At 44.2% G+C, this 17310-nt stretch overlaps 1 protein-coding gene across 11 annotated transcripts in view; it reads left to right on the top strand.

Moving 5' to 3' along the window:
• Positions 1-17310, top strand: part of TRERF1 (transcriptional regulating factor 1) — a 275654-nt gene that overhangs the window by 218221 nt on the left and 40123 nt on the right. For all 11 annotated transcript variants that reach the window (XM_060189802.1, XM_060189800.1, XM_060189797.1 and 8 more), the window contains exons 5-7: positions 13008-14701; positions 15426-15472; positions 16346-16496. In XM_060189802.1, coding sequence (XP_060045785.1) covers positions 13265-14701; positions 15426-15472; positions 16346-16496 — 1635 coding nt within the window. In that variant the 5' untranslated portion in view covers positions 13008-13264. The remainder of the gene's footprint in view (positions 1-13007; positions 14702-15425; positions 15473-16345; positions 16497-17310) is intronic.

Raw genomic sequence — 17310 nt, 5'->3', positions numbered from 1 at the left:
GTTTGTCCCAGACACCCACCCCTTCATTGCACCCTTGGGTATGCAGGGGCATTTGTTCTCCATGTAATATAATGTCTTTAGAGGCCACAGACCCAAACCAATCTAGATGCTCAGACTGAGAAGTGAATATAACCACAGCAGTCTACCTGGCATCCTGGGTTGTGAGCAGTAGGCAAGTGTGATCCCAGGGGACAGTGTTCCATCCCATCATCCCTCTCACCCCATCCCTGCCCACCATCCCCTGCACGGACCTACTGGGAACTCTCTGGACAGCTCAGTTCCTAGGGTACAGGGTGTGAGACTTGAGTTCTCTTTGATCTATAATTCATTCTGAGACTGAGAGAGAGGTCAGATCTACCCACCAGTACCCCTTCACCTCTGTCTTCATCCACCATCTTCCCTAGGGCTTCATTAGAGCCATTGGATGGAGCTCTCTCATTCTCTTAGTCTGGCCTTGCCTTACTCTTACCCCTACCCCTTATCCTCCTTACCCTTGTCTTTGTCCCTTATCCTTATCCTTATCCTTATCCTTATCCTTATCCTTATCCTTATCCTTATCCTTATCCTTATCCTTATCCTTATCCTTATCCTTATCCTTAGGCAGACTCAGGATAGGGATTCATACTTTGCAATCTCAAATGTTGATTCTCAAGACTCACACCCCAAGTCTTTGGTGGCAGGAGTCGAAGTGCCTCCCTGTGGAATCAGGCCTCAACCCTTCTAATAAATCTTTATTTACTATGACGGGTGAGAACCAGAGCATCACTCTAGCACATGTGATGCTGGGGTGGAACTTGAAAGTCCAGTGCTTCATCCACTGAGCCACCTCTCTCATCTAAACCCTTCCGAGTGGATGCCCGTCAAAGAACTTGTGCATTTCCATCAGTAGAGGTGTCCCCACTTTGACTCCAGGGATTTGGGCAGGGGGGTGAGGGTGGTGGCACGTGGTTGGCTGGAACAACCTCCCTGGAGACCTTCCTATGGGCATTGTGAAATTTCCTTAGAATCTTTAGGAAGTTCCCCCCTTTCCCTTTCTGGACTGGGACCTTAAAGACACAGGTTTAGGGCCAGGTGGTGACACACACCCAGTCGAGTACACGTGTTATCGTGCACAAGGACCCAGGTTCAAGCTTCTGTTCCCCACCTGCAGGGGGAAAGCCTCACAAGTGGTGAAACATTACTTCAGATGTCTCTTTCTATTTCCCTCTCTGTCTTTCCCTCTAAACTTCTCTTTGCCCTATCAAATTAAAGAAATACTAGAAAGGAAGAAAAAGATAGGTTTATGGGTTTTAATCTCTGTTGTTAAAATTCGGAGGCTCCAGCTGGCCGGGCTAGCTTCACGGGCGGGTAACAGAGACGACCAGAGACATACGGCTGGGCAGGGAAGCTGTATTTCTTTATTCAGGAACAACGATTCATAAACTAAACCAAACTAATCACCAAACAGAACTCTGCTAAGAAAAGGGGGAATTGTTGTATGCTTTACATCGGGTTGTTCTAGAACAGGCACCTGCAGACCTACTTCACCACTTGTGAAGTGATCCCCCTGTAGGTGGGGAGCTGGGGCTCAAACCAGGATCCTTAACACCAGTCCTTGCACTTCACACCACATGCACTTAGCCTGCTGCGCTACCGCCCGACCCCCCATTTTGACGTTTTTAGAGAGACAAAGAAATTGAGTGGGAAGGGAGAGAGATACCTGCAGTAGTCTTCATCACTCATGAAGCTCTCCCCCCCTGCGGGTGAGGACTTGGAGCGTGAACCCTAGTCCTTGCATATGGTAACTTATACATTTTACCCAGTTGCACCACTACATGACCCTTTAATAATTTGATGGAAAGATTATAGTCACATAATTTTTTATTACAGTATCCTTTTTTTTTGCAGTATCTTTTTTTTTTAAATATTTATTTTATTTATTTATTCCCTTTTGTTGCCCTTGTTGTCTTATTGTTGTAGTTATTATTGTTGTTGTCATTGTTGGATAGGACAGAGAGAAATGGAGAGAGGAGGGGAAGACAGAGAGGAGGAGAGAAAGATAGACACCTGCAGACCTGCTTCACCGCCTGTGAAGCGACTCCCCTGCAGGTGGGGAGCCGGGGTTCGAACCAGGATCCTTATGCCAGTCCTTGTGCTTTGCGCCACCTGCGCTTAACCCGCTGCGCTACAGCCCGACTCCCTGCAGTATCTTTTTATATTTGTTATATTTTATTGCTAGTCATTGTTAGGTTACTCTCTTCCTATGCCAAATTTCTAAATGAAATTTTACCATAGGGATATAGTTTTAGGGAGAAAAAAATAGTGACTATATAAAGGTTCAGTGCTATCTAAAGTTTCAGGGGTCTACTGGAGATCTTGGGATATACTCCCTCTTCTCCTGCAGATAGGGGATCGGTGTCAAGCCCCATTTCCATTTGTTGGAGAACTTTCCATAGGAAGCAAAATTCAAGCTGTCCATCCTGTAGGTTCCTAAGCTGTGAGTCAGACTTCCTCCTGGCTCCGAGGGCTTCACAGGAATAGAGAGTAAAGAATGGAGAAGTAAAGACCTTTAGCTATCTAAAGGAATCCTTGAGAGCCCCCATCTCAGATGAAAGCCATAGGAAATTCCAGGTGGGTGACAGGACCCGGAAGAAGCAAGAACCAGCCAGTGGCTGTGGGGAGGATGCTTTGGGCACGAATTGCCATCTTTGGCAGAACTCACCCACAGCCCTTGGATCACCAGGTTAGAAAACCCCCATGGGCTTTATTGAGAAGACTAATCAGAAAGTATTTAGGGCAACCATGAACTCCTGAGTTCATATCATGGAGAAGGGGCCTTGGCTCCTGCCTCCTTTGGGCAGCTGGGAAGCTGGAGGAAGAAGTGCAGGGTGATCCAAGTTAAACTACTGAGGCAAGAGGCCTGCGAGGAGCGCAGGATGGAAAGATTAAGCCAAGATGCTTGGGGATTTGTGTATACAGTTCTCTAAATGGTGAGCTAGTATTGGAAAGAAGAAAGTCTTTTTGGTTTTTCTTCCTCCAGCAAACAGTGGTGGTCTGGCAGGAGCAGGGTGCTACCCTTCAGAATTGTAAGCAAACAAGTCCCATGAAGAACTGGGCCAAAGTCAACTTCCTTTCTCATGTTCTCTCTCTCTCTCTCTCTCTCCTCCCTCCCTCCCTCCCTACCTCTATCTTTCTCTCTTTCATTCAAAGCATGGTCCTGTTGGACATGTGTTCTCCTTGCAGACTATGGGCTGCCTCCCAAAGCCCCTTCTTATGGTATGAGGAAGGAGAGAGGGCTTTGATGCATTGGACAGAGGGCAGCAAACTCTAGCCACATCCATCCTAGGCCTCTTCTTGTTGAGGCTGAGCTAAAAGGAGCTTCCTTTCCTCCCCTTCCCTTCCCTTCCCTTCCCTTCCTTCCCTTCTATTCCCTCACCTCCCTTCTCCTCCCCTTCCCTTCCTTTCCTTCCTTTCCCTTTCTTCCCCTCATTACCTCCCTCCCTCCCTCCCTCCCTTCCTTCCTTCCTTCTTTTTCTCCAGGGTTATCACTGGAGTTCAATGCCTGCACAATATATCCACCACTTTAGGTAGTCATTTTTTCACTTTTTATTTGCTTATTTGACAGGACAGAAATATTGAGAGGGGGTGGGGAGATAGAGAGGGAGAGGTTCAGAAAGACACCTACAGCAGAGCTTCACCATTCATGAAGCATCCCCCCAGATCTGGAACAAGAACCAGCCATTGTCTGGAGAGGAAGCTTTGGGGGTGGGGGCAGGGGCTTGAACCCAAATCCTTGCACACAGTAAAATGAACATTCAACCATGTGCACTACCACCCAACCCCCCACATTTTCTTAAAGATGTATTTATTTATCCATACAAAAAAGAGGAAAGGAGGGAAAGAGGAAGAGAGAAAACCAGAGCATCACTCTGGCACATGTAATGCCAGGGACCTGCTTGCATCACCACCATGGCTGCAAGGTTTTATAATTTTTAAGGGATGAAGAAAAATAAAAAATATTACTTCTCGGCATGTGAATTATATATAAAATACACATTTCTGTGTGCATTATTACAATTGCATTGGGATGCTGTCACACCCATCCATTTAAATCTTGTCTGTGGCTTCTTTCACCTAACGTTACAGAGTTGGGACAGACTGTGGGACTCATGAGGCTGAAAATATTTGCTGGCCCTGTGCAAAAAAAAAAAAACTCCTGTATCAGGAGATCCATATTTAACCTTTTTTTTACAATTTATTTTAAAAAGGAGACATTAACAAAACCGTAGAATAAGAGAGGTACAACTTCACACAATTCTCACTACCAGAACTCCATATCCCATCCCCTACCCTGATAGCTTTCCTATTCTTTATCCCTCTGGGAGTATGGACCGAAGGTCCATGACAGAGCAGGTGCCTCCCCAGTAAGCTCTCTTTCTGGATCCTTGGTTTCTCAAAAAAAATAATAATTTCTTTCAAGAGAGACTGAATAATAAAAAATAATAAAATAAATAAAATAATAAATTATATATTATAAATAATATAAAATGTATAATATAAATAAAATATTAAATAATATAAATAATATAAAATATAAATAAAATATAAAATAATATAAAATATAAATATATAAATAATAAATAAAATAATAATAAATAATAAAAATAATAAAATAAATAAAAATAATAAAAATTAATAATTTCTTTCAAGAGAGACTGAATAATAAAAAATAATAAAATAAATAAAATAATAATAAATAAATAATAAAATAAATAATAATTAATAAATTATATATTATAAATAATATAAAATATAAATAAATATAAAATATAAATAAAATATAAAATATATTATAAATAAACTAATAAAAATAATAATTTCTTTCAAGATAGACTGGGGCCAGGTGGTGGTGCACCTGCTTGAGCGCACATATTGCAAGGCACAAGGACCCAGGCTCAAGTCCCTGGTCCCCACGTGCAGATGGAGAGCTTCATGAGTGGTGAAGCAGGGCTTCAGGTGTCTCTCTGTCTCTTCCCTTCACTATCCCCCCTTCCCTCTTGACTTCAGACTGTCTCTATCCAATAAATAAGGATAATAAAAAAATTTTAAAGGGGGACCAAAACATTGCTCTGGCACATGAAGGGCTTGGAATCAAAGCCAAGCCTTAGTGCATGCAAGTCCTGTGCTCAACCCAATGAGCCATTGACCAGAATGCCATGGGACCTCTAATCTTGAATGGGAGAAGACTATGGAGTGAGATGTGGAGGACATGGGTTCACATACAGTTGTTTCGTTTTAAATATTGTATTTAATGGGGGGCCAGCAGTAGCATACCACATTAAACGCACATTGCGTGAAACACAAGGACCAGCACAAGGATCCAAGCCCCCAGCTCCCCACCTGCGGGGAGGAGGGGGGTCACGTCACAATCGATGAAGCAGGTCTGCAGGTGTCTATCTTTCTCTCCCTCTCTCTGTCTTCCCCTCCTCTCTCCATTTCTCTCTGTCCTATTCAACAACAGCAAAAATGGAAAGAAAAAAAAAGGCCACCAGGAGGCACTACAATAACCCCAGCAATAACCCTGGAGGCAAAATAAAATAAACAGTGGTTGAGTTATAGATTTAAAAAATTAATATTGTATTTAACTTTTTTATATTTTATTTATTTATTTTACCTTTTGTTGCCCTTGTTTTTTCATTCTTGTTGTAGTTATTGCTATTGATGTCATCATTGTTGGATAGGACAGAGAGAATGGAGAGAGGAGGGAAAGACAGAGAGGGGGAGTGAAAGACAGACACCTGCAGGTGGTGAGTGGGGGGCTCGAATGGGGACCCTTATGCCGGTCTTTGCACTTTTACACCACGTGTGTGTATTTAACTTTTTTATTAGGGAAGTCATGATTCACAGGACAGTTGTCACATGAGTACAGTTTCTCATCCTTCCACGATATGTCTGCAGACCTCCCCCACCACCCACCTAAGTTGTCATGGTTCTCCCTCGCCCCTCTCTCTCAGCCTGTCTCTCCCTCTCAGTCTGTCTGTACCTATCTATCTCTATCTTTCTGTTGCTGTATGGTAATAAATAAAATCTCTTAACATTTTACAGTTTTTAAAAAGTAGGGGACCAGATGGTAGTGAGTTAAGCACACATGGCGCAAAGTGCAAGGACTGGCATAAGGATCCCGGTTCAAGCCCCCGGCTCCCCACCTGCAGGGGAGTCGCTTCACAGGCAGTGAAGCAGGTCTGCAGGTGTCTATCTTTCTCTCCCCCTCTCTGTCTTCCCCTCCCCTCTCAATTTCTCTTTGTCCTATCCAACCACAATGACAGCAATGGCAACAATAATAACAACAACAAGGGCAACAAAATGGGGAAAATAGTCTCCAGGAGCAATGGATTCGTAGTGCAGGCACTGAGCCCCAGAGATAACCCTGGAGCAAAAAAAAAAAAAAGGTGGCTGGAGAGCAGGGTGGTAGCGCACGTAGCTGAACTCACACATTACCATGCTCAGAGAGCTGGATTTGAGCCCCTGCTCACTACCTGCAAAGAAGGGGCAGGGTAGAGCTTAATGTGAAGCAGGTCTGAAGAGGTCTCTCTCTCTCTCTCTCTCTCTCTCTCTCTCTCTCTCTCTCCCTCCCTTCCTCTCTACCTCTCTATCTCTCCCTAGTCTCTGAATTTCGCTCTGTCCTATCTAGTGAAAAAAGAAAAGAAAATGGCTGCTGAGAGCAGTAGATTCATCATGCAGGCACCGAGCCCCAGGTTCCTGGTTCAGTCCTTGGCACCACCTATACCAGAGTGGTGCTGTGGCTTCTCTCTTCTCCGCCACCTCCTCCTTCCTATTCTCTGTCTCATATGTAATAAAGTTAATATTTTTAAAGTAATATAATTTTATGAGAAGCTGTAAGAAAAAGAAAGAACCCTGATACATATTTGGAGTGAAGGTGTAAGGGAGACTTTGCAAGAAGATATAGTTTGAGTTGAAATCTGGAGGATGGCCAGGACTATGGGTGGGGAAGGGGCTAGCTGTTCAAATAGGAAGAACTAGCATGTGCAAAGGTCTGGTTGTGAGAGGCAATGTGGCAGGTTCAAGGAAGCAAGAGGAAACCAGAAGAAAAAGAGGAATTCATTGTGAGTCTGGGGTGACAAACTCTGCATTGTTAATAAGTTTGCTGTTTATCCTAATAAACCAAGATTTTATCAAAGGATTTCAAAGTAGGATGATGGGGTCAGAATTAACATTATCTTTCTTTCTTTTCTCTTTACCAGACTGCTGTTCAGCTCTGGCTTGTGGTGATGCCAGGGATTGAATTTGGAGCCTCAGAGCCTCAGGCATGAAAACTCTTTTGCATATATGAGCACTAGACCATCTCCTCCGCCCCAGAATTAACATTAAGAAAGTTGATCCTGCTGCTGCTAACTGGAGAAGGGACAGGACTGGAAGCAGGGTGATTGGGGAGACAGCATGCTGGTTATTCATAAAGACTTTTCACACCCAAAGCACCAAAAGTTCCTGGCTCAATTCCCAGCACCATAAAGCCAGAGTTCAACAGTGCTCTGGTTAAATCAAATAAAGACATACATACGTAAGTTAAGACTGAATGTTGGGAAACCAGTGGAAGGCTGCTGGAATAATTCAGAGTGCAGATGCAATGTCTTGGGCAAGAAAGAGAATAGTGGAACCAGAGAGAAATGGCACAAGTTTAATTCTTAGGAGGTAAATTCAACATGTGATAGTTGAGGGGGAGAGGGAGGTGGGCAGGGTGAGACTTTGGAACAGCGTCCATTTAGGTGAGTGAGATGATATTGAGGTTGCTTTTGAATGTGGAGATGGTGCCATGGAGAGAAAAAGTGCATCAGGGACTCTGGCTTTAAGCTGGGGGCCATTGGACATCAGTGTCTGTGCTGGGTGAGGATGTCATGTCATGGTATAGAGAGCGTGCATGAGAAAAGAAGGGGGTGTCTCCTCTGGGTCATGAGGCCCTTGAAGCATCTTGAAGAAATAGACTGACTTCCCATAGGCAGACTGGAGTGGTTTCTCTTGTTTCTCCCTTTCTTCTTGCTCATCATTCTCCAAGTTCAGATATTAAATAACTATGGATGCAGCAAGAAGCGGCAAACCCATTGCTTCTCAGATTTTAATGTGCACACTGACTCAGTTGGGAATCTTGATGAAATGCAGCTTCTGGTTCTAGGAATTTGGGCACTGAATCCCAGTTCTGAATTTCTCACCCTCTCTCAAGGGAATAGGGACCAGATTTTTGAGCAGTTAGGGGAGTTCATCTCCCTGTTTCTGAAGCTTGTCTCAAGCTTGTCTCCCTCACACCCACCCAACAAGCCTTCAGCAGCCTTTCATGGTTCACTGCACAAACTCATGGTTAGGGTTTGCTCCAGCTGACTTTAGCTGTTTCCCTTTTCTGCTTCTCTTCATCTACCCTTCCTTCCTTCACTCCCTCAAACCCAGCCCCACACCCCAAATTGGTTCATCTCTTTGCTTTGTCATTTAGAAATGGACTGAAGACCAATTCAGGCAAGCTCCCAGCTGAGGAAGACTGGTCTCTGCAATGATCTTCAAACTTTTCTGCCTAACATTCCCCCATAAAAGGATTCTCTGAATCTGTTTACCCTCTCACACACTTTGAAGTTTACATCTCCATTTTTTATCATATGTTTGCAGAAGATGCAGTTTCCAGTATTTCATAAACACTGGTATTTTAAGCAAAATGATTACATCACTGTTTTAAACTTATCCAGTGGAATCTAAACATCATAGCAATTTATATCCACCATCACCCATTTGAAAAATGCACGAACTAAGCTGGGGACACAGCATAGTGGTTATGCAAAAGACTTTCATGCCTGAGACTGTAAGGTCTCAGGTTTAATCCCCAGCACCACCATAAGCCAGAGGTGAGCAGTGCTCTGGTGTTTCTCTGTATCTTTTTAATCTTTAAAAAAAATAAAATATTTTTTAAAAAGAAAAAAAAGAAAAATGCGTGAACACACCATTCATTAATAAGCAGACTTTTTCTTCCTCCTTGAAATTTTATTTGTTTTGCTTCCCCATGGGATTTTATTCTCATGTAATATGTGCAACAATTTTATGCTTAAAACTTTTTAATTTGTTTTCCTATAATAGTTCTCTGTAATGATTTCACATGAAGTAAACTTTTTAAATTTTTTAATTTCCTGGAACCATGAAGCTCTGAGTATCTTTTTCTGCCTTGAGTTATCATTACAATTATAAATAGCATGTAACCGATCAAAACAGCATAAATATATTACTGATTTGGATAAATAGTTAAGAAAAAGAAAGACTAAAATTACATTAAAAATTCATCTCTTAAGGGGGTGATGATGCTGGATCACATCCTGAGCTATCATTAATAACTATATTTTATTTTATTTTGTTTCTACCAGGCTTATTGGCAGCACTACAAATACATAGCTCCTGGAGGCCTTTTTTTTTTCTTTCTACTTTATATTTATTTGACAGGACAGAGTGAAATTGGGAGGGAAGGGGAAATAGAGAGGGAGAGAGAAAAATATACACCTGTAGACATGCTTTACCGCTCATGAAGCATCCTCCCTGCAGGTGGGGAACAGGGGCTCCAAGCCAGATCCTTGTGCATGATGATATGTGTGCTTAACCAAGTGCACCCAGCCCCCTCACTAATAACTATATTTTAATTAAGTAAAAGTTGTATGGGTATGCAACATACACCTCTGTATATGACTAAGTAACAGTGTGCAGCTTGAACATTCACAGAATAAGCTCTTAGTTGTCACCCAGAAATAGAATATTAGTAATACTGGGTTATCTCTCCAATTTGTATATTTACTCACGAACGCTTTTTTAATTGTTGCTAAAAATGAGACTGATTGCATTTCTACTCCTTTTTTAAATATTTATTTATTCAATTTTGTTACCCTTGTTTTTTATTGTTGTAGTTATTATTGTTGTTATCGTTGCTGCATAGGACAGAGAGAAATAGAGGAGAGGAAGACAGAGAGGTGGAGAGAAGGATAGACACCTACAGACCTGCTTCACCGCTTGTGAAGCATCTCCCCTGCAGGTGAGGAGTCAGGGGCTCGAACCTTACACCGGTCCTTGCACTTTGCGCTACCTGCACTTAACCCACTGTGCTAACACGCTCGACTCCCCCTTTCTGTTTTTTTTTATATATTTTATTTATTTATTTATTATTATTGGATAGAGACAGAGAAATTGACAAGAGTGAAGGAGATAAAGAAGGAAATAAACCGAAAGACACCTGCAGCACTGATTCACCACTTGTGAAGCTTTCCCCCTGCATGTGGGGATTAGTGGCTTGAACCCATGTCTTTGTGCACTGTAATGTATATGCTAACCAGGTGTACTACCACCTGGCCCTACATTTCTGCTTGCTATTGATATATTTGTAAGCACTGAAAACAGTCATTCAGATAGGAATCCAGGTATGGTTAAAGCCAGGGTCCTTTTGTTCTGGGTCTGCTTCTGAGTTAGATACTCAAAACCACATCCTGGGCTACCACGAATAACTATATTTTAATCAAATCAACTAAGCTTTTCTAGTCAAAAGAGAATTAGAAACCATTCAGTTTGCACAGATTTACTACTCATTGATTACTTCTTTTATCAATTTTCTAAGAGTCTTCTTGTGCAGTGGGCAGAGAGGAGGTTTGGTTTATTTCTGGGGCAATAATCCAGTTAAGATTTTGGGTGAGAAGGGAGGATAAGTGGTAATTACAACTTGCTCCTCCAAGCCAAGAGCTAGCTCACCCACTAAACTGCACAATTTCTTTTGTGCAAGGACCCAGGAATAAGACCCGAGCCACATGGGAGCACCATGTAAGGGGGGAGACTTCATGAATGATGGAGCCTTCCCTTCCCCTCCCCCCCCCTTTCTCTTCCCTTTCTTCTCTGTCATCTCTGTCGGCACAAAATAGAGTCCACATGAGTAGAACTGCACAAACATGAAGGGTAGGGAGGGATAGAGGAAGGAAGGAAGGGAGGGAGGAAAAATCTTGTTGAGTGTGACGACAGCACTACAGTTTTCGTATATTTTCAAGAGTTTACACACCCTAGTGTGAAGCTCACAAAAGAACTCATATGAACTCAAGCTCTGCTAGACTTTTTAGAAGTTTTCCAGTTCAGGATTCTAAAAGAGAGGATCTGATTGGCCATCCTAGTGTGTGTATGTGAATGCCAGGCCACATCACAAGCATCCAGCCAGGTGGTCAGCCCAGTGCACAGATGTTCTCCTGAGCAGGAACCACAAGGAAGCAGATAACCATGTTAACCCAGCCGCACGCTGACGAGAGCAGCGCGACTCCTTGAAACTTTCTCCAGTTTACTCTGCTACTGGAAACACACTCTCCACTTCATGAGTCTCTATATTTGCTTTTTTAAAAAAATAAAAAAAAAGAAACGTTTATTTCAATTCAGCACCTGAAATTCTTTTTTTTAATATTTATTTATTCCCTTTTGTTGTCCATGTTGTTTTATTGTTGTAGTTATTATTATTGTCATCGTTGTTGGATAGGACAGAAAGAAATGGAGAGAGGAGAGGAAGACAGAGGGGGAGAGAAAGATAGACACCTGCAGACCTGCTTCACCACCTGTGAAGTGACTCCCCTGCAGGTGGGGAGCCAGGGTTCGAACCGGGATCCTTACACTGGTCCTTGTGCTTCACGCCACATGCACTTAACCCTCTGCGCTACCACCCGACTCCCTGTTTGCTATTTTTATCCTTTATTACATTCCTCTTTCCTCCCTGTGTTGCACTTATTCATATGATTTACCATCATTTCTAGTTGTGAATTCCTCCAGATTTGAGTCATGTCTTAATCATTTCCTAGCATGATGCCTTATGCTTTAAATATGTGTTTAGCACAGAAAGTCCAGGAGGTGGCACAGTGGATAAGGCACTGGACTCTAAAGCATGAGAGCTGAGAGCTGAGTTCAGTCCCTGGAAACACATGTACCAGAGCAATATCTGGTTCTTTCCCTCTCCTCCTATCTTTCTCATTAATAAATAAATAAATAAATAAATAAATAAATAAATAAATAAATAAAACCTTTAAGGAGAGAAAGAGAAAGTGATTATTGAACCTCTGAAACTTTTTTTGTAAACCACCCCCTATCCTAGAATAGTACTAGGCTTTCCAGAATTGGGCATAAATAAATCGATGAGCAAAACAGCAAATGAGCAATTCAACTAACTAGTGGGTCATTGAATAATGGCTTGAAAGTAAAATAAATCTCATCTAACATGAGAACAAAAGTTTATAGGATCATTGTAAGGGGTATAGAGTGATTAAAGTGGCTATTTATTTAATTTTTTAATATTTATTTAATTTATTTATTCCCTTTTGTTGCCCTTGTTGTTTTATTGTTGTAATTATTATTGTTGTCGTTGTTGTTGGATAAGACAGAGAGAAATGGAGAGAGGCGGGGAAGACAGAGAGGGTGAGAGAAAGATAGACACCTGCAGACCTGCTTCACCACCTGTGAAGCGACTCCCCTGCAGGTGGGGAGCCAGGGCTCGAACTGGAATCCTTATGCAGGTCCTTGTGCTTTGTGCCACCTGCACTTAACCCGCTGAGCTACAGCCCGACTCCCTATTTATTTTTTATTGGCACCAGGGTTATCACTGGGGTTCAGTGCCTATGCAATAGATCCCCCACCCCTTCTTTCTCTCTTTCTTCCTCTCTCTCTCTCTGTCTCTCTCTGTCTCTCTCTGTCTCTCTCTCTCTCTCTTGTTATTTATTTTGGTTGCTATAGACAGAGGAAGGGAAGACAGACATCCATAGCACTACATCACCACCTGGCACATCTGATGCTGAGGATTGAACTCAGGACCTCATGCTTGAGAATCCAACACTTTATCCCCTGTGCTACCTCCCAAGCTTCTAAATTAGTTATCTCTGATCGATTGTCACATTTTGTATTTTCTGGTTGAATTGGGTAGGCTTGATTTTCTTAAGACTCCCAAGTAAATCCCTTGCTGTCCTTTACATCTTGTCTTGCAGGTGTAAGCAGCATCCCTTCACCACGGTGGTGTTTGGCCCGTGTCTCCCCCCGGGTGAGGATGTAAAGCCCCCCACTCGGCACATGAGTGGAACAGGCCAGCAGCATCACCTGCCTCCTACCCTGTTCACAAACATGTCAGCTGTGGAGTAGTGTGGACACGTCCTCTCAGTTTCTCAGGGTTTCAGTCCTTTTGGGTTTGTTTCATTTACCTTTTTTATGGTGTCGTGGCTGGACGTTCACAACCACGGCAGGCATCATGGGGGACCAGCAGCTGTACAAGACCAACCATGTGGCCCACGGTAGTGAGAACCTTTTCTACCAGCAGCCACCACTTGGTGTCCACAGTGGGCTGAACCACAGCTATGGAAATCCTGTCCCAGGGGCCGGAATGGAGGCCCCTCAAGCATCGCCTCTCTCCCCCCACTTCCCTCAAGATACTCGGGATGGCCTCGGCTTATCTGTTGCATCCAAAAGCCTTGGCCAAGTGGATTCCTCCAGGCAGGGAGGATGGGGAGGCCATGCTGGGCCTGGAAACCACGTCCAGCTGCGTGGCAACTTGGCCAGCTCAAATATGATGTGGGGGGCACCAGCCCAGACAGAACCCACCGATGGCTACCAGTATACCTACTCCCAGGCCAGTGAGATCCGGACCCAGAAGCTCACCAGTGGTGTCCTTCACAAGCTTGACTCTTTCACCCAGGTGTTTGCCAACCAAAACCTGCGGATTCAGGTCAACAACATGGCCCAGGTGCTGCACACCCAGTCCACGGTGATGGACGGAGCCCCTGACAGTGCACTCCGCCAACTGCTATCCCAGAAGTCCCTGGAGCCCTCAGCACCGGCCATATCTTCCCGATACCAGCAGGTGCCCCAGCAGCCTCACCCTGGTTTCACTGGTGGGCTGTCCAAACCGCCTCTTCCGGTTGGGCAGCACCCTAGCCAAGGGCACCTGTACTATGACTACCAGCAGCCACTGGCTCAGATGCCAGTGCAGGGAGGACAGTCACTGCAGGCCCCACAGATGCTGTCCCAGCACATGCAGCAGATGCAGCAGCACCAGTATTACCCTCAGCAGCAACTGCAGCAAGCTAGCCAACAGCGGATGTCCATGCAAGAAATGCAGCAGCAGCAGCAGCAACAGCAGCAGCTTCGCCAGCCACAGCCTCAGCAGCAACAGCCGCAACAGCAGCTGCAGCAGCGGCAGGGTTCAATGCAGATACCTCAGTATTATCAGTCCCAACCTATGATGCAGCACTTGCAAGAGCAACAACAACAGCAGCAACAGATGCACCTGCAGCCCCCAACATATCACAGGGACCCCCACCAATACACCCCGGAGCAGGCGCATGCTGTCCAGCTGATTCAGCTGGGCTCCATGCCCCAGTACTACTACCAGGAGCCCCAGCAGCCCTATAGCCACCCCCTCTACCAGCAGAGCCACCTGCCCCAGCACCAGCAGCGTGAGGACAGTCAGCCCAAGGCCTATCCAAGTGACAGGCAGGCCCAGGCCATGCTGACCTCTCACGGGGACCTGGGGCATCCCGATACAGGAATGGCTGACCCAGCAAGCTCAGACCTGAACCGAGTCAGCAGTGTGCTCCCCCATCGGCCTCTGCTGTCCCCCAGCGGAATTCACCTCAATAACATGGGGCCTCAGCACCAGCAGCTGTCTCCCAGTGCCATGTGGCCCCAGGTAGTCTCACAGTGCTAATTTCTCCTAGAATTTTAATGTGCCACAGGGCCAGCCAGCACTCAGTGGGCACGGTGCCTAATTCTCAATCCAGCCTCTTATCCCCTTTGCTTATTTATTTATAACAGAAAAATTGAGAGGGGAGGGGGAAATAAGGAGAGAGAAAGATACCTTCGGCACTGCTCCATTGCTCATGAAGCCTTCACCTACAGTTCGGGACCCGGGACTGGAACTCAGGTCCTTGTGCATGGTAACATATGTGCTCAACTGAATGCACCATCACCTGCCCCCCCACACACACCAGCCTTTTCTCTTTATTTCCAGAGACATTAACCTACATGTGTCAGATAATGGCTATGCCAGGCACTTGAAATGTGGTATCATTTTGACCCAGCCCTTTGCCCATAAAGTATATAATAATATCACCAAAGAGATGGCCAAAGTAGCATATTAGGTTCTGAATCATCTATGTTAATGATCAAAACCTGAGTGAAGTATGTAGGACTCACATAGTGGGTCCCCTTGAATCTGTATCCTTAAGGTGTCCCCGTGAAAGTGTTCTCCCTTTGTGGAGAGACTACTTTACAATAGCCTTTTTCAAAGTGTATTATTCCTAATTGGGAGTTAACCCATAGGGTGCTTAGTGGATATTACTGATTGGAAACACAATTTTTTTTTCTCTTTCACTCTCTCCTTTCTTTTCGTGTCCTGCTTGGTTCAAAAATAGATGCACCTATCTGATGGCAGAACCCAGACGGGGTCCCCAGAGTCAAGGTAAGATGGACAAGAGGAGGCCTGTTGGTATTTTGGTAGACTGGGAGGTTTTTCTGAGTTGCCTTTCATGATTTAATTTCAAAGTAGTTAATTCCTCAAAGAAGTTCATAGTGCATCAACAGTTCAGAGCATCAACAGCTCTGGATTTTAGAAACTTTGTGCTAGGTACTCTGTATTATCCGTAAGAAAGTCACCCAGTGATGTGAAGAGGGGTGTACCTACCATGTATTTTATTTGGTACCTATGAGCCCCCAACCGCTGTTGGCTGTTATTGCTGTTTCTTTACAAGTGAGGAGACTGACATTCAGGATGCTACAAGTTATACATCGAATTAGTGGCAGTGCTGGGCAGATTCCACATTCTGCCCAAGGCACAGTGATTCAGTCAGTGTGTATACAGTCCTTGGTACCTACTGTGCACCAGGCAGAGAACAAGGCATTGAGATACTGCAGTAAAGTATCTTACCCCTGCTCATAGTAAATATTTAACTTAGTCTAAGCCTGGTAAGCTGTTAAAACATGCAGTCAGGAGGCAGGATCAGATAACAGACCTGTAGACTCTTAAAGAAAGCCTCTGGAAGAGGTAGACTGAGCTACCCTAGAAGAGCGATAAGCCATAAGTGTGACAAACCCAGCACCTGAAGGCCTAGAATGAAGGACGTGCTGTTCAACACTTGCATAACTTTGAGCAAGTCCTCCCCCACTGTAAGCCTCAGTTACCCTCTTTGTAAAATGGGCATAGTTCTCTGAAGGGTATCGGGATGATATGAGTGGGATCATAGACCTGGGAGCACCGGATTAATAACGTGGTTTACTGTTGAGGTATCCCCCTACCTCACCATACATGTTCTCTCTCCATTTGACCCTGGGGCAGCGCCCAACCAAAAGGAATGTTTGGGGAACAGTTTGATGCCAAGAACAAGCTGACATGCTCCATCTGCCTAAAGGAGTTCAAGAGCCTGCCTGCCCTGAACGGCCACATGCGGTCCCATGGGGGAATGCGGGCCTCCCCCAGCCTCAAACAGGTTAGCAGGAGCTAACTCCTGGTCCTCCATAAGCCTTGTGCTACTTGCTTTGCTTTGCTGCTGTCAGACAGAATGATGTTAGCCCCGTGCAGACATCTGGGGAGATCGTCCTTCCCTAACGGTAGCATGAGCTTTGATTCTAGGAGCCGACCAGGTCAAATTGTTCCCACTTCCACAGGTTTTATGAACAATGGGGTTGGGGGGTGGGCAGAAACCACATATGCCAGAAATCCTTTAAGGGATCCCAGTCTCCCTGTTCCCTGGAGGAGAAGACAGTTAAAAAGCCACGCAGATGCAATATTATTGTTAACTTCTGCTTGAAGCACGTAAGATCAGAATCACTTGGGCTTTCTAGCTCAGGAATCGATGACCAGGGAAAGCTAATGTGAGTGACCACTGGACACTCAGCATTTTCTGTTTATCAGTGGACTAGCATTGGAGGCCAGCATCCAAAAGGTTTTTTTTTTTTTTTAATATCTTCAAGGTTATCCAAGAGGCTAACCAGAGAATGAACTATTCATACATTTTTTGTTAGACTAAAATGCAAAGAATTTTCTCAGAGCTTTTTTACTATTGTGGATCTTCATTTAAATCTATGGGTCTAACTTTCTATTCACCAAAACTTTGGTTGACTCAAGTCACTTCACCTCCTGAACACTCTCAATAAAATAATGTTGTCTTCAGGTTTATTTTTTTTCTTAAGAAAACATGTTTTGCATTTTCAGTGAGACTTCCTAGTCCTGGGTAAGGATTTAAGATGGAATGTCTCACTTCAGTTGATGATGGCGGAAACAGAGACCCATAGAATTGAAAG

This window comes from Erinaceus europaeus, chromosome 4 (genome assembly GCF_950295315.1).
Source record: "Erinaceus europaeus chromosome 4, mEriEur2.1, whole genome shotgun sequence".
Classification (NCBI taxonomy): domain Eukaryota; kingdom Metazoa; phylum Chordata; class Mammalia; order Eulipotyphla; family Erinaceidae; genus Erinaceus; species Erinaceus europaeus.
The sequence above is the reverse complement of the archived record's forward strand: the minus strand, read 5'-3'. Positions and strand labels throughout refer to the sequence as shown.